Source organism: Mchenga conophoros, linkage group LG23 (genome assembly GCF_057382185.1).
Source record: "Mchenga conophoros isolate Kocher_MC1m ecotype Shallow Benthic linkage group LG23, M_conophoros_male_GT1.1, whole genome shotgun sequence".
NCBI lineage: Eukaryota > Metazoa > Chordata > Actinopteri > Cichliformes > Cichlidae > Mchenga > Mchenga conophoros.
In genome coordinates this window covers 37563952-37586156 of record NC_140547.1, presented here as the reverse complement: position 1 = coordinate 37586156, position 22205 = coordinate 37563952, and the positions used below count along the sequence as shown (strand labels likewise).

At 39.7% G+C, this 22205-nt stretch overlaps 1 protein-coding gene across 1 annotated transcript; it reads left to right on the top strand.

The window, feature by feature from the left end:
* Window positions 1–10077: 10077 nt before the first annotated feature.
* LOC146547767 (zinc finger BED domain-containing protein 4-like) lies at window positions 10078–11391 on the top strand. The gene is made up of 2 exons (XM_085266147.1): window positions 10078–10909; window positions 11003–11391. Exons 1-2 carry the CDS (start codon window positions 10078–10080, stop codon window positions 11389–11391), a joined length of 1221 nt encoding a protein of 406 aa, XP_085122273.1.
* Window positions 11392–22205: the final 10814 nt, after the last annotated feature.

Genomic DNA, 22205 nt, shown 5'->3' with positions numbered 1-22205 from the left:
AACTTTGTTAATCTTCCACCCTTGTGCTGAGTCTGTGGAAGTGGTTACTGGGCCCCAAATTGAATTTAACAATGACTGTGCCCATGACTTATGGGGAAAAGTGAGTTCATGAATGGCCATTACTGTTGCCTGTACAAAATCATATTAAAAGGAACAGATCCTCCTTTATGCTACCCTACCAAATTATGGAAGTCTATATTGTTAAACAGTTCATGACAGGTTGTGTGAGTAGCTGGATTTACACCTGTGATACCAGCAATGCATCATTCAATGATGTTGCTCAGCACCTAAGTACAGAAACAAAATATTCTTAAAAACCTCATGCAAAAAAAAGATCAAAATTTCTATTACAGTGTATTGCACTGCAACTGAATGTTCTTGTTCTTTCTAATAACAAAATACAATATTGTAGTTATTAAACAATGTTTGCTTATGGTCCATTTAGTTGGAAGTCTCACAAAATCAGCCACTAGTACTAATATTCCATATGCGATTTTAACTAAGACGTCAAAAAAGGGAAAACAATTCAGAGGAATTTGTTTGAGTATTAATTTCTGATGTATCAATATCCACTCACAAGACACTAACAGAAATGTCTAATCAGCCAATCACGTGCCAGAACTGTCAGGAGTTGCAACCAAATATGGTCCTCTGCTGCTGCACTCCATCTGCTTCAAAGTTTGATGAGTTGTGCATTCAGAGATACTGTTCTGCATACCCTGGTTGTAACACGTGGTTATTTGAGTTGCTTACTGTTGCTTTCCTGTCAGCTAAGAACACAAAACTGAGGCAACAATTCAGACCAGCTCACCAACAGAATATTGGAAAACATTACTTGGTCTGATGACCTGATGGCTTTCATGCTGTCTAGGTTCGTGCTGGCGGTGGTGTAATGGTGTGGGGAACATTTTCTCAGCCTACTTGAAGTATACCTAATAAAGTGATAGCGAGCATTGTTAGTGTACAGGGTAAGAAATATATTTTAGCTAGTAAAAATAAAATGTACTTGACAGAAAAACTGAACAGCAAACTTCATACAGTATGTTCTCATGATTGCTACTCTAACTTGAGATTTAGGCATTAGTGGGGAATTTATGTGTTAGCTACATCATTACAGCAAATCACTCTGGAACCCTAACCTGACATGCACCTCCCCAACTACATGTTGGGTTGATGCAGCCTGTAGCAATTGTGATTGGCCTGTTCATTAGTGTTGATCCTCTTAATTATTTCAGAATATTTTTTTACTATGGCTGATTGTTGGGCAGGAGGGCATAAGACATGGATACCCAAGTTTGTGACTGGATAACTTGAGAATGAAGGAATATAGGAGCTTCAGCTTCCATACACATATGCAGTCAGTTTCAAAACTGAATCCATTGACTGACTAACTGAAAAACTGACCACTACAGAGAGTGGGAACCCACAGGAAAAAAAGTCCCAACAACTATTTGTTTCTATCACCTGGCATCTTATATAAAACAAAGCAACTTAGCCACAGGGTACTTACACATAATGCACATAAATGCTAACAACAGCATCGCCCACTTATGTAGGTTATGTCATAGGCTTTACAAAGATTCACCACAGAAGACTAAATCAAGCCTTAAACTGATCAAGACAAATGGGAATCCATCCGTCAAAATGGCAAAATGTGGCCATTTGAGGAACTGCTTTTTTGGCACTTTTGTTTCACTTCAGCTCTGGGTTTTGCCTCTTAATAGTAACAGTGAAAATAATGATGATTAAGGTAATCATCATGTCAGCTTATGTCCAGAGCAGAGTTTAAAGAGTCTGTGTAGTGTGCAACAAAGAAGTAAGTAGTAAGATGAATTTAGATTAGATTTAGAAGCCCTGAATAATGACTTGTTACCCAAATGCTAATATTAAAAGAAATTATTTGCAGTTGTTCAGCATTATTTAATTGATCCCATCTGACTAAAGCTACAATTTTCACTGTTGCTCTGGGTTATCAGTCACTTTCTGCATAATAAACAAGCAATCAGAGCATCCTTATTGCTTTTACAGACGTAAAACGAAATATTCAAAACAGAAGACGGTTAAGTCATTATGCTTCACAAAAGCATGATTCACAAAAGCCCCCCATCCACCCCTCCCCCAGCCGTAATGGCGAATACTGTAGAATTTCGAGGTCATTCCAAAAACTCCATTAATACATTGTGTTATTTAGGATGCTTGAAAAAACATCATATTGTCCCTATTAAAAACGGAAAATGAAAATTCAGGTATGCAAGTGACAAACTAATGATTTTTTTTTCTGAATCTTGAAGAGTAAATGTTTTCCGCGGTTATTACAATGGAAGGGTCACTACAAATCAAAGTTGATCCAAGTGAGAATTAATTTTTATCCTATGATGAAACAATTGTTTTCTGAAGGAGTGGCCTTTTCTGAAATGACCAGAGCGTTCTCACTCCCGAGGCGTAACATGTCGACGTTTTGTCACGTCCCGCGGCGTTCCTGAGGAACGCGAAAGGAGACCTTCGGCGTTCTTATGGTATGCGGCGGGTTATTGCTGGAATCCAGTGCAATGACGCTCACGCTCCCGCGGTAGTAGACGTTCCAGCCCTGTATTTCAGCCCTAAACCTAACCTTATCCCTAGCCCTGACCATAACCTTATTCCTGACCTTAACCAGGACTTTAATGATGTTAAATAGCGTGTTTCTAAGCGATTTGAAGAAAAAGAGCGAACATGTGTAGGTTCAGTCCAGACGGTTCTCATATTTCCTCTTTTTCCGAGGTCGTCATTTAGGAACGTGGTGGGTAGCCGAAAACGTAATATGGTGACGATTTGTCACCTAGCGTAAAATGTTACGCTTTGGGAGTGAGAACGGGTTGAAATGACAATGCAGATGGAGACCCCGAATGGTTTAATGAGTCTGAAAATGGTTGCAATTACATGCGCTGCCCTTCACAATCACCGGATGTCAACACAACTGAGCGTCTGTGGTTGCTTTTGTATCAATGTGTTCGAAAACCATCTAAAAGAGAGAATAACGGTGCTTCAATTGTTCCAGTAGAGTTTCAGAGTCTTTCGCTCAATCATGTATGCCATATGCTGCTAAATAACTTAAGGTTACGATTTGGTCCCTCGTTCCAACTCTCCTTCTCATTTTAGGTATCAGGCACAGCAAACGCAAAAACCTATCCTTACAGATACAATAAAGGGAAACACAATTAACAGCGACTGTCTGAAGACACGTATTAATACTCTCATTACAAGGCAGCTCAAAAGGACACAGTCACAAACACATAAGAATAGGCTTTGCAAGGGCACAGACTCTGCTCAACAAAGCACAGACTCTGCTCAACAAAGAGAGAAATAAAAGCCTGTGACAAACGGATGGACAGCATCTGTTTCTCAGTGTCAGTTGGCAGTCGGGTGCTAATTGCAAATGCCAGAAGACAAAAAAAACCATGGCAAAGGTCTCTAGAAAACTTCTCCTCAGCTCGGTTTATTTTCTTCTTTTCTTCTTTTTTTTCCTTTTTCTTTTCCTTTTCTTTTTTTTCAGGCTCCAGGGGTAAACAAGCAGGAGGTTCAAGCAGCAAGAAAAATCACATTATATATGAAGTGCTTCATGCTATCACTGACATGTGTGTGAGTGAGTGTGTGTGTAATGAATCCTAACTACAGGCTTTTTATTCCCCAATCGCCATCTAATATGTGTCTGACATTGGAGTGTAATGTTAGGGAGCATATATTGAAAGGCTTGTTTGTCAAATCTGGAATTTTTCAACTTATGTACTGAAGCTTTAGAAACCTTGATGAGAATGTGGATGTTTTTGCATCATAGGTGTGTACAGAATTCCAAATCAGTGAAAAACAAATTGAAATAACAGCAAAGTAGTAACGACATCTACCATTATTTCCGCTCTCTGAATCATAGGAGTCTTGGACTTGCTTATGATACTTGATTTTCTGACCTAAATTACATAAATTTGAGAGATAGATAAACTAATAACCTCTAAGCTGATACTCTTTGCTTCCTCTGTGGACACATTGAGACATACTTTCAAAATCTGATCTCATGTTAATAGCTCCCACATTCATTTTGCCTAAATATTGTGCAGTTTATGTGTTCATTATCCTGGATACCCCAGGAGATAAGCGATCATCCACGATACGCTCTGTGTTCATTTGCTGTTTAATTTCATGCAAGCCATTTATCAAGCAGATGTTTTCCAGTGATTTCCAGGATTAAGAACCTGTGGTAATAAATGACAGTTTCTTAAAAAAAAAAAAAGTAGTGTGGTACATGGGGGGGGAATTGCTGCTGACTATAAGGGTAGATTAATTACAGGTCAAAAGAAAAGTCAAGATCATGACGAAATGCTTTATTAAGACCGATCAGGCATGACAGAGAAACTGGAAACCAGTTTTTGTGTGTTAAAAGTATATTGCGATCATTTCTATACAAGTGTGCAAGAATTGTATGGACCCAGTGGGCTAGTGGTGACAGGGAGGTTTGTTAAATCATTACTATGATATAAATAAAGAGTGATCAGCTGAAACTACTGAACATAATTTATTAAGGTCCAGAGTTTGAGTAATAAATTATTTGGCTATTACCCTGAGATGAAGCTACTTCGGAAAGTGCAGTCCGACAGTGGCAGGAAGTATGACAGGATGACTGCTCAAGATATTGGTGATAGCAGAGATCAAGAAGGCAGAAACTTGGCCAGTAGGAGGTGGCTGGGTAGGAAGAGGGTCACACAAATGACAATCTGAAAGGCAGAATAACAGAAGGGCACTGATATTTAAAGCACATGTTGGAAGCAGGGAGGCACTCGGGCACGACAGAGAAACCACAGGAAATCACAGTATTTGATATCTGAGAAACAGAGTGTACAGTGTATTTTATAGTCTATAAAATTGGTGTAGAAAACGTAAAATTTTCAGGCTGTGTCCCAGTGGAGATTGCATATGAAAAGCAGAACTACACGAGTCTAAACATTGTTGTTTTTTTTTATTAAATAACTATTTTGAGAAAGTTGAAAAACAGATATCTTTCTTTTTCCTCAGTGCAGTGAAAAACTGGATTACCTAAAGTAAAAGTACTTATTCAGCATCATGCATTAGATTACTGGATCTGAGTATTGATTCAGTAATGTGTGTCACTTCAATGTGGTATGATATAAATTATTCCTATTCTGTTGGGTAGCTTCATCTATGATATTACAATATTGCAATAGCAGATTTAGATTGATAATGACATATCAAATTCCAACCAAAGAATTTATATTGTAGTTTAAAGATCCTTAAACTTGATAATCCAAATCAGTGATCCACTCTAAGCAAGCATTTAATCACAGTAAGCAGTAGGGTCAGTAGTGTGTGTGTGTGTGTGTGTGTGTGTGTGGGGGGGGGGGGGGGGGGGGGGGGGTGTTGGGGGTTACTGCAGCCAGTGGAAGGCCCAGAGAGGATAGCCATCTTTCAGTCCTATCCGATTGTTAAGTGATGACGTGACGAATCCTACTTCTATTTAATCTCAAAAAGCTCCTAAAACAGTCAGTGATCACTGTTGACCTCCCTCGGCTTTTATTACCGCTAATCATTTATTTAAGCTCAGTTTTTAAAACCTTAGGATGTAACTACAGCCCAACCCATGCAGCAGTATATGAATGACTAACCTCTTATTGTGGATGGATTATCTCAGTTGTTCTCCTGGCTGAAGTTTGGTCCTTTTACAGCATCCTGCCATGCGATTACATTTGTTCCTGACCACCGAGAACACTCACGTTAACTTTTATCGAGTGGAAAAAAGGTTAGCTTGTTTATATTATGCTAACATAGCTGTGTCGCTAGCGGTCACGTAGCACATCATTATATACCAGCTAGCCGAACTTCAGTAACCCTACAAACGTCACTGCTGTTTAGTTTTCTGTCTTCATTTATGCTGGAAGTGATAACAGAGCTGTACGTTTGAATTTGTTTCCAAAACCCCGCAGTCAGGACATAGAATAGAATAGAATTCAACTTTATTGTCATTGCACATGCACAGGTACAGGGCAACGAAATGCAGTTTGCATCCATCCAGAAGTGCTTAGTGATATAGATATATTACAATATATATTAGCAATAATATAGATATGTAAGTATATTACAGAAATGGGTCTATTATGTTATAATGTACACGGTATGAAGTATGTTGTGAATATTCTATAACTATAAGTATGTACAGGCTGTAGTGAGTACAAGCTATGTACAGGATATGGACAGGATATAAATATGAAAAACTATACAGAATATGAAATAAATAACTTTACAGGAATCTGAGATATACAGCTATACAGAAATGGGAACTATGCAAGTTGTAAACAGTTGTAGGGTTAAAAATTATCGTATGTACAGAATGATTGTTTACACAGGGCTATACAGTAGTGCAGTTAAGGTAAGTGAGGGTGTGGATAATTTCTACAGAGGCTATATAAAGTGCTAGTGGTTGTGAGTGGTGGTTCACTCCATGTTATTATTGTGTGTTTGAGGGTACAGTTGTCCATTGTGTGTGTGTGTGTATGTTCAGTCCATGAGTTAACGTGGGTCAGATGTCAGGAGGCAGAGTTCAGGAGTCTGACAGCTGTGGGGAAGAAGCTGTTCCGGTACCTGGTGGTCTTAGTCCGGAGGCTCCTGTAGCGCCTCCCAGAGGGCAGGAGGGTGAAGAGTCCATGTGATGGGTGACTGGGGTCTCTGATGATTTTCCCAGCCCTTTTCAGACACCGCTTCCTGTAGATGTCTTTTATGGCAGGAAGTGGTGCTCCGGCGATGCGCTGGGCAGTTTTCACGACCCTCTGCAACGCCTTCCGGTCCGAGGCAGAGCAGTTCCCGTACCAGACTGTTATACAGTTGGTCAGGATGCTCTCGATGGTGCAGCGATAGAAGTTCACCAGGATGTCTGAGGACAGGTGGTTCTTCCTCAGAGTCCTCAAGAAGAAGAGGCGCTGGTGAGCCTTCTTGACCAGCTTGGAGCAGTTGGTCGTCCAGGTGAGATCCTTGGAGATGTGGACTCCCAGGAACTTGAAGCTGCTCACACGCTCCACAGCCGTCCCCTTAATGTGGATGGGTGGATGTGGGTCAGCATTCCTCCTGTAGTCCACGATGAGCTCCTTGGTCTTCTCGGTGTTAAGCAGCAGGTTGTTTGTGTCGCACCACTCAGCCAGACGATCCACCTCCTCCCTGTAGGCGGCCTCATCGTTGTCACTGATGAGGCCAATCACCGTGGTGTCATCTGCAAACTTAATGATGGTGTTGGAACCATCAGCAGGTCTGCAGTCGTGGGTGAAGAGGGAGTAGAGGAAAGGGCTCATCACACAGCCTTGTGGTGGACATGCTATATTGCAGAGGTGTGGACTCGAGTCACATGACTTGGACTCGAGTCATTAATTTTATGACTTTAGACTTGACTTGAAAAAAGGTTGTAAGACTTGTGACTTGACTTGGACTTTTACACCAGTGACTTGGGCCTTGAATTGGACTTGAACCTGTTTACTTGAAAAGACTTGATATTTTACCCAAATCTAAAATTTAACATACATATTATATAAAAAGTGTGGACCATTAATTCACTTTATTCATTCATTCATTCTTACCACACTCCGTATGTATGTGAGCGTGAGCTGTAGCACAGCCAATCAAATTAACCAGATTTTTAAAAAAAAACCCAAAAACGCTCGAGCCTAAAATGCTCCCAAGAGTAATTTCTTTCAGCTACATAAACTACGAAGGAGTCAACAAAAAACGAAATGCAACATGCAAAACATGCAAGAAGAGAATTACAGACGGAGATGGAACAACTTCCAACTTTGTCCGACATTTGAAGTTGCATAAAGAACGGTAGGTGCTGCCTTTTTTTGCTACGATGAGATAGCGACTTAGCTAACTTCATCTTATTAGCAAATGTTCTCCGGGCTACGTTGATGATACTGTTTGGCTTTAACAGGTATGATATGTTTGTCATGCTATTTTAAATCCGGTCCTACAAGCGCATCCAAGAATAATACGCAACTTGTTAGCTCAGAATTGTCGGTGAATGGTGAGCAGGGTCCGTTTCAGAAAGGGGGTTCTGTAGCTGTACTCAGGGAAGACAGTTTCTCTCCGTCTCCTCCTCATCATTAACCCCGTAGAGCTACATGTTTATTTTTGTAAGAAAACCAATTACACCCTTATTGTGACTTATTTTGACATTGTTATGTGTTGCCAGACCATGGTTATATTTCATTATGCCAGTAGATAGTGCTCTTGCATTGCTGTGGAACTACGAGAGACTCTAGCAATAGGCTCTGTGCACGCGCAGCTCAGAAATAAATGAGCTCCGTCCTGAGCAAGATGCTAACTTCGGTGTCCTCTCTATTAATCCACAGGTACTGACAAACAAACTTTTATGTTATCGAACTGGTTCTAAATGTCATGTAAGTTGAGTAACAACTATTCGGCTATATTTTGAGATGAGAGTGATGATGTTGTTTTGTGGTATTTTGTTGTAATGAGTATTAGAGTATCATCGGCATAATGTTACGTAGCACTATAAGTATATGCTATGACAGTGGCAACCTGCGGCTTCAGAAAATGTGTTGTAGTGTTAGCCAAGCAGTACTGAGTCCATGTATTAAGGGGAAAGCTTTTCGTTGGTGAAACAACGTTTGCAGTCGTCTGCCGCCATGTTGTGTTGCGTTCAGGGGACGCCATGTTCAAAAGTAATTGCGTATATGGCGCAAATGTGGGGAAAGGTGTGAATGTGAGATGGGTTATTTTGGTATGTTGTTATGCTTTAGCCGCGAGTGTTTTGTTTAAGTTGTGAGTATGTAAAGTCATTTTGGATTAGTTTGTATTTATTTTGCTTTTGAGAGAATGCTTTTTGTAACTTTATTTATGTTTATGAACTCTGTTATTTTATGGGAAGAATGCATGGTCTAGTGTGATTTGTATTGTGTATATGCAGAAATAAATGAGCTCCGGCCCGAGCAAGACGCTAACTTCGGTGTCCTCTCTATTAATCCACAGTTTGCTCATATTTGGCTACGCAGTGCTCTCTAGCCTGTGTGCCGCTTGCTGCCGGTCCAGATCCCCCTAGGTCTGGTGCCGGTAACATATGGTCATGTTTAACTTTTGCATGTCTGAGCCAGGGAAAAAAAATTTTGGTTAGAAAATCTGGCCCACCTTAGTGGCTATATACGGCCTTTTTCTTCTGTCATTTATGTCAATACATCAAATAAAATTCTTTGATCTTATGTTATTAGCTGTTGTTTATTTGCAAAGGTCAGTTATTCTTAACAGGGATGCTAAACATTGCTTATTAGAACTGTATGCAGAGTTTTGAGAAAAGTGTTTTAATAAATATTGTTTATATATTTTTCATTTATATTTTTTATTGTCTGAAAACTATGAGAGTTTAAGTGTTAATAGTTATTTAGGATTTTTAGGATCAACTTAAAGTAAAATGCAATTCATGAATGGCTGAAATGGAATTTCTGACATGAGTCTAATATGCTTACCTCTATCAGATTTGAAGAATACCAGATGAAAAAGAGGATCACAAATGAACCTCAACAGCCTTCCATATCACAGTTTATGGACACCTGTGCCGGACAGTACAGCATGACTCATCCACAGCAGAAAGCTATCACGAATGCATTATTAAGTGACTTGATTATTGGTTGCAACCTGCCCCTTTCTATTGTGGAAAACAAGAATTTTTGGCACTTTCTGACGGTAGTTGACAGAAAATACAGCCCGGTATGTCGCAGAACAATTATATCAAAAACAGAGAACCTTGCTGCTGAGAAACGTTCAATGTTAAAAACTCAGTTGAGCGAGACTGATCATGTTTCAGTCACTGTGGACGTTTGGTCAGACCGAAGGATGAGGGGTTTCCTTGGTATCACTGTGCACTGGATACAGAAAGAGACAGAGAGGATGCAGCTAAAATCCAAACTGCTGGCCTTTGACCGCTTCAAAGGATTACACACTGGTGAAAGAATCCGTGAGAAATTTGAAGCTATATGTGATGAATACAACATCAAAGATAAACTAGACTATATTATTAGTGACAATGCTGCCAATATGCGGAAAGCATTCACTGTGTGCTTCCCCACTGAGCAAGCTGAGGAACATGATGATGATGGTGATCATCTTGACGACCCAGAGCTCTGGCATGACTCAATCTTGGAAGATCAGGAAACAGTAGGTGCTGCTATGGCAAAGACACAGCGCCTGCAGTGTTTTGCGCACACACTTCAGCTGGTGGTGAAAGATGGTTTGTCAGAGACCAAAGTGGCATCTCCTTCACTTTCAAAGTTATCTAAGCTCAGCTCTCTACTGCACACAAGCACAACATTCAAAGATGTGTTTGAAGCTGAATTTGGTGAACAGAAAGCGATCCCTGCTGCTGTAATCACAAGATGGAATTCAACACTGAGACAAGTGAAGGCAGTTATCCAATGTGAACATCTAAAACTCTGTGCTGTTCTTGAAATGGCTCGGCACAAGGAGTTATTATTGACAACACGAGAGTGGAACCTGTTGAAGGAGATGGTGGACATCTTGAAGCCTTTTGGAGAAGCAACAGATTTGACACAAGGTGAGAAAATAGTCACGATTAGTGCTGTTGTTCCATCCGTGCTGTCCCTCAATCACCACCTTGAGAAACTGAAGCCTCAAGTCCGTTTCCTGAATGGTCTGGTCAGGAGCCTCCAAGCATCTTTGAACAAAAGATTTCTTGGAATCGTTATCCATGTGCGAATGGCTAGAGCAGAAGATGGGATCACTGCCCCCTTTTCAGATCCAGTGTACCTTAAAGCAGCTGCTTTGGATCCAGCATTTTCTCTGTTGTGGGTGGAACACCATGTGTTGGGCAGTTGTGACATAAAGACAGAGGTGACACAAAAAGTTAAAGGTAAAGATTGAATATAGTTTATATTTTTTCTGTATTTTTTTTGTCTAAAATTGTAATAAAGGCTCTTTTGCTGTTGTTAATTTGTTTTGCCAGATCTGATCCTGCAAGATGCGGCAGATCCTGCAAAGTCAGAGCAACCTGTGACTCCTGGTGGGGAATATCAAGAGGACTGTGAAGATGGAGGACTCTTTGCTGCTTACTGTAAGAGGCAGAAGAAGGATGTGGGGAAGAGTCCAGCTCTACAGCTAAGTCACTACCTGGATATTGCTAATGAACAGAAAGCCCTCTTGTTCTGGGCAATGAACATGCAGACTCTTCCTTCTCTGTTTCATGTGGCCACCAGAGTTTTGGCAGTACCTGCATGTAGTGCTCCTCTGGAGCGAGTTTTCAGCTATGGTGGCATCATTCTACGGCCTCATCGTGCACAAATGACTGACAGACTTTTGGCCAATTTGGTCTTTTGCAAATGCAATGCAGAATAGTTAATAGTGAACTGAAATAACTTAAAGTGCACATTCTTGCACATTCTTGTTCATTGTTTATATATATATATATATATATAGATATAGATATATTATTCATTCATTGTTTTGTACATAAGGAAATCTCAGCACTTTTTGTTTCAACAGGAAGTTCTGCTTTTGCATTTTTCACTGAATGTTTATTCTGTGAATTTGTAATTTAGAGGAAGACTATTCTTGCAGCAAAGTTTAATTGAGCTGTGCAAGGTGCAATTTCAGAATTAGTTTGTGCATATTTTGTAAGTTACTTGTTTCATCAGGTGATGAGATCAATACAGATTTAAAAAAAGAACACATGGTCTATTATTTACACCTAACATATAACTGCAACATTGTTTTTTTTAAAAAAAAAAAGACTTGAAAGGACTTGAAATTCAAAGTTTCGGACTTGGGATTTGACTTGAAAGTTGTGTCTTGACTTACGACTTGACTCTGACTTGCTTGACTTTACTTGAGACTTGACTTGTGACTTGAGGATAAAGACTTGAGACTTACTTGAGACTTGCAAAACAATGACTTGGTCCCACCTCTGCTATATTGTATTTAGATAGAAGCTAGCAAGCTAACACCCTGCTAACTTCTAACTCCGTTAAATGTCATAAATTCTGTTTTCATGGATGTCTGGATGTTAAACTCAATTGTTACACCTGGTAGAGCAGAACGCTGATCATTTTATTAAAGATGAAAGACTTTAGACAGTTTTTCAACTCTAAGTAATGCCATAGTGATCATTTGATATATGGACCTGCAGCAGAGTTTAGGTCCAGACACGGCTAGTGACATCAGACTGAACGACCGGATAGCATTATGTGATGTGAGACTATTATATAATTGCATAATGAATTTAATAGTAGATTCGATTTACTACTGTCAGTTTGTTTACACAACAATTTCACCAGGAAAGAAAGTCAATACAGGGCAACTTATGGAAAACGAGCATTAAACTCATGTCCAATACCAAGATTTCTTCTTTTGTGCACATGATAATTAGTATTAGAAAAATAATGGTGGTTCTTGGCAACCAAATAGGGTTAATGTTTAGGCTAGAGCCACCTATTGACATAAAAGAAATGCCTTCTCAATTTCTTTAACTGATTCAACCACCAGGATACAATTTCTTTCTTCTTCTTTTTTTTTTTTAGAAGAAATCTCTAAAAAGTAGCAAGTGCTATAGTTTTTGTGCCTGCAGAATTATTTTACTGTTCAGGTAAATGTTTACACAATAGTGTTGATCTCACAACTAGTTTCTGATAAAAATGTACTGAGAGCATAATTGCATCCTTTTGAGTCCAGCTAACGATTCAAACACAGCTTTTGAGAACAGCTAACTGCTGCCAAATATTAAAACCCATTATGGTAGCAATGTCATGTAAAAGTCCTTATTTTATAAAGCCTCTGGGGAATAGCATCAATTTCACACCAACGCTCGAGTCGAGTTGAGCCCCGATTCCGTCTTCATGGTTTTATTTCCATGCTGACTGAAGTTACCATAAAATAAACCGATGGACTCATATTCATCGCTGTAAAATAAAAATAAAAGAAGAGGCCCTTTTATAGGTTCTCTGGACTTAACAGCTCTAACCTTCTTTCATGTCTTATTGAAGGAAAATATCAGTGAGCTGGGTTATGTTTCTTTCCATGCTGTATTTAGGGAGAAGTCAGGAAAATGGCCGGTAGAACTGACTTACATTGGTGCAAGAGTGAAGACTTTTTTTATTTGTTGAGCTCTGTTATTTATTCACGTTGTCATGGAAACCATTCCAAAAAAGGGTCTTATTAAGGTTTCTAAACCTTGATGTAATCTATCAGGGAAAAGGAGAACTCACCTATAACAGGTCGAAACCACAAAAGCAGAAGCAAACTCATGACGTACCTATGCTATACATGGGATCATTGAATTCTTCTGTACTCTTATTATGATTTGGATTCAATAAGTCAATATTAAAGTCCCCACAAATAAACATTATTTTAATAAATAAACATTACATCTGATTTAGATTTGTAAATAAGTCCTCCATATTATCCTTAAATATCTCAATCTTTGATCCCGGTGTTCTGTATATACAACTGACAATTAGGTTTTTCCTTTTTTCCATATTTATTTCCACTGTTAAACATTCCATCAATAACAGTCGTCATTCTTCCAACTCTTTTGTACTTTAGGTTTTTATCAATGTAAAGTGCCACCCCACCTCCTTTTTTGTTGTTTCTGTCTAAATGAAGGAATTCATATCCATGTATCTCAAAGTCTTCTTCCTTTCCAGGAGTTATCCAGGTCTCTGATATGGCTATCACCTTGAATGGCTGTTTAAACTGTGTTATGTATTCTTTGATGTATTGAAAGTTTGCATATAGGCTTCGACTGTTAAAGTGAACCAGTGTTATACCCTTTTCTACCGTGATTTTCTTTTTAAATTGTTTATTTGTATAATAATGTCATTCATTTGTCTTATTGTTAAAGAAATTACAATCAGGATCTATGTTGCTGTCATACACCAATGTCTTATTTTCAATATCTATATGAGTTATTCGTTGAAAACTGTCAGACATCTGAGTTGGTTGTGTAACTTAGACGGTCCCATCATATTTAGCACTGCTTTGCATTCTGATTTATCAGTTATATTTTTCTAGTTCCGACATCTCTTTCATGACTAGAACCTTTGCCTTCTCTGGTGTTCCATTTAACTTAATGAATATTTTACAATCTGACGTCCAAGATGACTGTATTTTCTTCTATTTTCTTAATATTCTTGCTTGTCTTGCAATGTCTGCATTTTTCTCGATTAGGTGTTCATTTAAATAAACATCTGTACCTTTTAGCTTTCTTCCTTGCTTAAGCAGTTCTTTTTTCTGTTTTCTATTAACAAAAGGTATCATAATGTCAGCTATTTGATTTTTGTTTTACCTTGGCAGAGGATGGCATCTCTCAATACTTTTACTGTCCATTTCGATACCCTGGCTTTTGAAGAAGCCCATTACCTGCTCTTCCAAGCAGAGTAGCTCTTGCTCAGGTGGCTCCCCTCTCTCTGACGCTGCTACCCGTGCATATGTCTGATGCTTGGTTTCCAGTCCCGTCACTATCACATCATTTACTCTCGAATATTGTTCCATATCTGACACCCATCCTTCCAGCATAGCGATCTTCCTGTCCTTTTCCTCGCTCTGCCTACTTAGTTCTTTAATATCTTCCATTAAATTAAGTATCAGTTTTTGTTGTTTTGCAATGGTTGTTATTTCTTCTGACATAAAGTTTAGGAATTTCTTTATGTCCTCCAGTTCCTCCTCGTTGACGTTGCTCTTCTTAGGCGGCATCTTGTCGGTGCTAAGGCCCGTTGGTTGCGAGCACCCTCGAGGGTTGCCGAAGCCAGGCCTGTCCTGGCAGTTAACCTCACTGGCTGTTGGTGGAGTGAGGCTCGGCCTGCCTATGAGCTTTGTTGGTTGGTGGTTGAGCTCAGTAGAGCCAGGCGATTATCCTCGCTAGCTGGTGCTGGTGTCAGGCGTGGCCTGGCAGCTAGCCTCTCTGGCTGGTGGTGGAGCCCGGTGTGGCCTGGCAGCTAGCCTAGCTGGCTAGTGTTGGTACCCGGCATGGCCTGGCAGCTAGCCTCCTTAGCTGATTGTGGAGCTTGGCGTGGCCTGGAAGCTACCCTCTGTGGCTGATAGTGGAGACCGGCGTGGCCTAGCAGGTAGCCTCGTTAGCTAGTGGTGGAGCCTGGAGTGGCCTGGCAGCTAGCCTCTCTGGCTGGAGGTGGAGACTGGTGTGGCCTGGTAGCTAGCCTCTCTGGCCGGCCCTTGGATGGAGCAAAGGGGTGACTTGATAATTGACTATTAGCTCAAAGCAGTAAATGCTCATTCTATGACCTCTGGCATCAAAAAGGTATTTTTATGGATATTATAGATATGTGAATTTTTTCAAACCATTCTCTCTAAACCCCATGATTGTGTGTGAAAATCCCACACCAACACATCTGGCACCAACAAACAGTCAGATTCAAACTGACTTGAATCGCCTTCCTTCCCCTTTTTGATGCTGAACTTTAGCAAGTTGTCTTGGTCATGTTGCCATGTTAGATTATTTGATTGCATTAACAAACAGGTTCACCTAACAAAGTGGTCAGTGAATGTATATTTATGTATACATATATCACAAGTTTCTATTAAAAAACAAAATTATAGGACTGCAAGATTGATAAATATAGGAAAAAAAATTGTATTGTTCAATATCACAACAAAATATAAGGACATCTTAAGTGACACCACTTTGGTCACTAAAACATTATAGAAACACAATCTTCATTTAAGTATGAAACTGTGTTTCATCTGCAATTTTCTTTTCATATGAATATAGAAATTAACATTAACCAATTTGTATTCTGGGAAAGGTGCACCACCTTCAAATATAGGAACTATTTGATTGCAATTACAGTTCATATCAATTACCAATGAAGAAAAGAGTGGTCGTGGGCTGTTGTTCCAACATCAAAGTTCTTTTGAAAGGTCTCAGTTGTTCATAATAATTCTCCTTTTGTCCACACATACTTTCAGCCATTTTACTTTAATTTTACCATGCCACAGCAATTCCAAATATTTTATAATTATTCATCCTATAATTACTGACATGAAAGGGCTTAAGCCACCTCATGTGTTTCAAAAAGCGAGCAACTCACAGCTTGATATCAGGAAGCTATTACAGCTCCAGACTAGAGCACAAGATTTAATAACACTGGTAACATAATAGGGATGCTGACAAATCCAGAAAACATCACTACAAAGATAGCCACTCTATGGATGGGTTCTTTGATTTATAGATGAAAAAAAAAAAAGAATATCTTTCTGAGGGAAAAAAAATCTTGTTTTCTTGTAATATGAAACCTGTCAGAAAATGGATGGGAGGTATAATAGAGTAAAGTAGAATCAAAGTCTGCACACCACTAAAAATAGTCTCAGGTCATAACCCAGGATGTAAACCTTTCATCAGAAAAAAAACAGTGAGTCATTTTCACACTGTCACTATCTGTTTCATATGCAGGACACGGACCACAGGACAGACATTTTTGGCAATATGAAAACAGGAAACACCTCTTTGAAAAAACAAACAAACAAACAAAAAAAACCATCTCTGTGTGGAAATTAAAGGCCCAACTTTCATATTTATTCATAATTCATGTTTAAGTTCAGATACATTTCCAACATGTGGCAAGTCGAGAGCAGCACGCTCATGAATGATTGACAAGCCTGGGCTCTGCCCCCCAGCTTCAGAGCCTGCCTCATTTATTTGTCCATAAACAAGCATAGCATGACGTCGCACAAACATGAGGCACACAACTTTTACCTTCATCCCGTGGCAATGCTTATACTTTCAAATTTATCTCTAAAGAAAATGAATGAAACACTTCTTTTTAACCAAAACTAAATTATTTAAATGAAATATACATGTATTCATGGCTATGACAGACAGAGAGCATGAATATGAACTATGGGACTTACAATTTAGGTATATCAAGTTATTATTGAATCTATCAGTGGGAAGGGAAAATGGGAGGGAAAGTGCACTGCAGCTTACATACAACCACTTCCACTCATTCCTACTGATTCTCTTCCTCTCCATATGTTCATGATTTACACCATGTGTTAACTTTTTATTCCGCCGTCGCTTGTGTCGACGACTGGAAGATGTTTGGACTTAATGTGTTAATGAGCCTTCCATCTTCCATTAGTCAATCCATCATGCAAAACCAGTTAGATTTAACTGCTTGTTAGAGATTTTCCTCTCATTTTAACGTTTTTTCCCCTCTGGGAATACAGTTTTGCCTTGAGTGGAGACTGATTTGAATCCAGTATTGCTGACAAATAACTGCAGAATACAATGACTTGGGTACACAAATGCACAAGCCATAGAGTTGCATGGCGGCGGGGGACGACGACTGTGAATCCTGTATATTTCTTTATGTTACCTAAAAATGATTTCTTACACAAGCTCTAAAAGTAGAATGAGAGAACAACAAAATGAAAAAAAATACACTTTGTCATTTATTTACTGATGATCTGATGGACATGTACTGTAACCTGGGAGAGGAAAAACCATGTGAACGGAATTGCTTTCAGTATTTTCAGCTTTCAGCAATAACAACAACTAAAGATTTCACTATTGATCAATCCAGCACATTGGCTTGTTGAAATTCCTGTGCTTTTGGGATGTTCTTGGTTTTTCTCACATTAACTGCTCACTCCAAGCCCTTCCAAAACATTTCTATTGGGTCTAAGGTCATGACTTTGGCTTTGCAATTTGAAAACAACAGCTTTAATTCTTCAGTCACTCTTTCGCAGAGCATTGAGATTCAGTTCACAGACAGATGTTTTTGATGTTTTTTTCACAATTTTCTGCTGTAAGTTAGAATTAGTTTCCTCACTGACCAGAAGCAGCAAAATAGCCCCAAACCATGATGCTACTGGAACCAAGTGTCACACATAGACATACTGTGTAAAAGTCTTGAGCAACCACTTTTTATTTTGCCTCCAGGAACCCAGACTTTCTCATAATTTTTGCTTAACCCTTTAAAACCGGTCAGAGCAGGCATGCTCCGTTTTGCGTAACTATTTTTAAATCCCGGTAGCACTGCAACCACGTGAGCTAGCACAATAATTATTTTTGCATATGAAACCGGAGGAGTTGTACTTACATCTTATGCCATCAGCTTGTCCTAAGCTTTGGAAAAACTGCATAAAAAGCACTTGCAGCAACAAAAACATAATATTCCAGAAACAGGCTTTGCCGATCCGATCAGCTGTTTGTAACATTCCTACATCCATCAGCGCGAACTATCACATGTCCGCCATGACCTGCCCGAAACCGGAAGTGACGTCATTTTGCGGAAATGTAGTTTTTTACCATCAAGGCCTCATGAGCCTATACTGGTGTTTTTCAAGTTCAAGTTCAAGTTCAAGTTCAACTTTATTGTCACTTCAACCATATACAGTTTAAAAATACACAGTGAGGCGAAACAACGTTCCTCCAGGAACCAAGGTGCTACAAGACAAGTTAGTGCAAAAAAAATAATAAAGTTATATTTGACTTTATGACTTTCTGTGTCGTTTCTGAGATGCTTAGGACTCATATTGCACTGCTGGAAATAGTTTATTTAAATGCATATGCTGTTTTTTTTGCAAGTTTGCACTATAATATTTATTTTCGTTTTTCCTGCAGTGTATAGAAATTGGTGTATTTCAAAAATAAAACTATGAAGGCACTCAAAATAAATTCCCTGTGGTGGGAAACTATTTTGTGCAACTTTTTTGTATTTACAGTTTTGAGGGATAAGCCTCTTAAATTTCTCTAACTAGAAATATAGGTTAAAAAAACAAAAACGATTTTCAATTTTTTTGTAGTTTATTGCACTTTTTTTTTTGCAATTTATGTAATGACTATGCACTTAATGCAGACATATTATTAAAATTTAGGCTGCAATGGTTGTATTGATGTATAGCAACTTGAAATGCTCCCAAAAATGGCTCCACGGCATGTAAAAATATAATATCAGCTCTGGCGGAATTTGGTTCTATGGTAGGTCTTAAAGGGTTAAAGAACAATAGAACAATTGTTCTCCAGGTTTTGTTTGTATGTTTTTCTTTTCTTTGTTTGTTAAGCCACATAACATTGATCAATAAATCATTACAACATTCTAAAAAGGCACCCAACACAAGTAATGAATTTAGCAGGAATGACTTTTAAAGTATCTTCAGTACTTTGTTAACGTAACAAAAACAAAGTTGTTTCCATTTCCAAGTTCTTTTGACGAGTTAGGAAAAATGCCAAAGACAACACCGTTTTACAGGCATAAAATGGTTTTGTTGAGTCATTCAGTGAAAAGTTGCCAATCATGACAGAGTGTGCAGCCTTTAAAATAATTGAGGAAACTAGGGACCAAAAGACATGAACAGTATCTGAAAGTACTGAAGACATAGAAAAGAAAATTCAGTAAAGAGCTGACACAGGATCTGTAAGATGCATCTGGCCCTTTAGTCGAGCTATCGACTGCTTGATGAAATACTCTCAATGATGGTATGTCAAAGTAGACAAGAACTGCACAGAAAGATCAGTTGTCAGGGTCGGACGGTGCCCCGACCAGTCGACCTGCCTGTGTGTATATGTGTGTGTGTGTGTTTCCTCTCTCGCTCTATTTTTCCCTCCAGCTCCGCTGCGGTGTTTACGGAGGTTGCCTAGCAACAAGGGACCTCCGACCCAGAAGTGCAGTTGCCCTGAGATGCCTCACCTGCAATCAATTCTTCACCAGCTGCTGCCTATCATCCACCATCTTGGGCAAGGCTATTTAATGGTGTGGCTGAGCGACAGACAGCGCTGGAGTATTGCACTAAGCCTGCAGTGTTACTTGCCGCTTGCGTTCGCTCAGTGTTCACTGCTCAATGTATTAATCCTTGCTATTGTCTGTGTGCAACTAGGAACTGGGACGGAGGATTCACTAGCACAAGGAAGCACTCGGAGGAGAGACGGGCACTCACTACCATGCACAGTCTGAGCACAGGAGGACGCACCTACTATCATTATTGATGGGAGAGGCGTGAGTTTCTCAAAATGGGCTCATTGAGTCAGCACGGATAAGATCTTGGAGAGGCTACGGCTGCTGTGAATACTCAGAATAAGATCTCTGACTGCAGACTGGATACATCTCGGAAGGGCTAGGTCGGAATAACATCTCTGGGCGCAAATTGGATGACATCTCTGGGAGGCACACTGCCATGAGTTCTCATAAATCGGCTCCTTGAGCACAAGAAATGACAACATCACAGAACGCAAGTATGCCGAAGCTCGCGGCTCTCCAACGGGAGATTGAGAGACCAGTGTTGGACTGTAGAACTGCTTTGAAATTCATATGAGCTGTTCGCACTAAAGTAAAAAGCACCATCACTTCATGCGGATACCCCCTTTGGCGCCAGCTGCAGTCTCAAGGCTGGAGCTGAACAACAACACCCTGATAACGACTGTGTTTAGTCTGTTCCTTCCCATTCCATGCAAGGCAACCTGGGTTGGCTGGAAGACTGTTTACTTAGCCTAGCAGGGCGAAGGAGACTGTCTCAGCTGAACTCTGGACACGCACACACAATCATATACAATGATATGCACACACTCATCCCCCCTTCCCTTTCCAAAAGCCTTCGATGCTTATTCCCTTCCGATGCTGCACCCTTTATCCACCCCTGTTGCTTGTCATGTGTTTCTTTGGTGTATTAAGAGTTTTTTCATGTGCTATGTGCAGAGGTGGTTTTTTTTTCTCCCTGTTGGAGCTCAGTCTGGGGGGAGTTATTTTTTTTCTCCTTATCTTTCCTCATGTGGTGCATTTTCCATTGTTATACCTCTCTGACCTGTCTTCCCCATGTGATGTTTTTGTGTAATGTATGTATGGTCGGAAGGGTAAGATGGCGCTGGCACGGCTGGCAGCCTTAACCCAATTTCCCTCGGGATGAATAGAGTATTATCAATCAATCAATCAATCAATCAATCAATCAATCAATCAATCATTGCACATTCTAACTGTTGTCAACCTTGATTGACTGTATATAAACACACTGCCTTTATTCTGAGCTCCGCGCCTGAGTCCACTCAATCTTCAACCCTGACATCAGCAGCAACAGAGTGCTGATTCTAGATTAGAAAATTTTGATTCTAATCATGTATGTATGGAGGACATCAGGAGAAAGGTACAACAGTAAGTGTCTACTACCATCTATAAACACAGTCGAGGCTCTGTCATGGTTCGATTTGCCTCGTGGAGTTCGGGATCTTATTAAAATCAGTGGAATTATAAACAAAAAGATTTTAATGTCTGTTAATCTGTGCACGCTGTCTCAATTATTGCTAATAGCAAACATTTAAAACATGGTTTGGATCCATGACACTTGTAATAGAATGTGTTACACCTATACATACACGTTTATGCACCCTTACAAATGTATTGTTATATGGACTTATGAGGGCAGACGTGTTTTTCTCATTCATTATATAATCCATAATAACAAGCTTCATGCTGGCTATTATGCATTTTTTTGTCTAGAAACATAATTTGTCTCAGTTATCTCCATTAACGACCTGCCTATGACAGGATGGGAAAAGGTACTTTGTCAGGTCAGCGGGGCCTTCAACAACAGAAACCTGCAAATTTCAAGCTCTTTAGGTTTGCCTGCTCCCACATGACAAAGTCAATGCTGCAATCCCTGCATTGGCACATGGCCCAAATGCTTGCTTTCAGATTTCTCTTTAATGACATGACAAGTTAAGTTAATCACAACATTATTGCTGAGCTCACTGTGGGATCCCGCCCTTGGCCCCATACACCTGTCAACAATCAGCGGTCATCACCCAGGAGCACTATTTGATGCTGGAAGACAGATCCTCTCGTCGCTGGATGATTGTACTACACGTTAGTGTTTCTCCCAGCTCTTGTGAACCTGTGATTCGTGATTTGTGTGTGACTTCCCTCTCTTCTGCGACAGACTTTCCTCCCCGTACCTGTGACCCCTCAGTTGTGTGAACATGTGTGAGTTTGGGCAAGAAGACGTGAGCGAGTGTGAGAGAGCTTCCCTGTGATTCCCTGGAGTTTGGATTCCCCTTCACAGTATATATCGTGCACTGTTGCTGTAAATAAACTGTTTTTGGAGACGCCTACCGCTCTGCGCTTGAGTTTCTGCTACTAGATTGTGACAGTTATATTGTGCCATCACTGATGCTCCAAGATATCATTGTACAAAATAAAATGTATTGCACT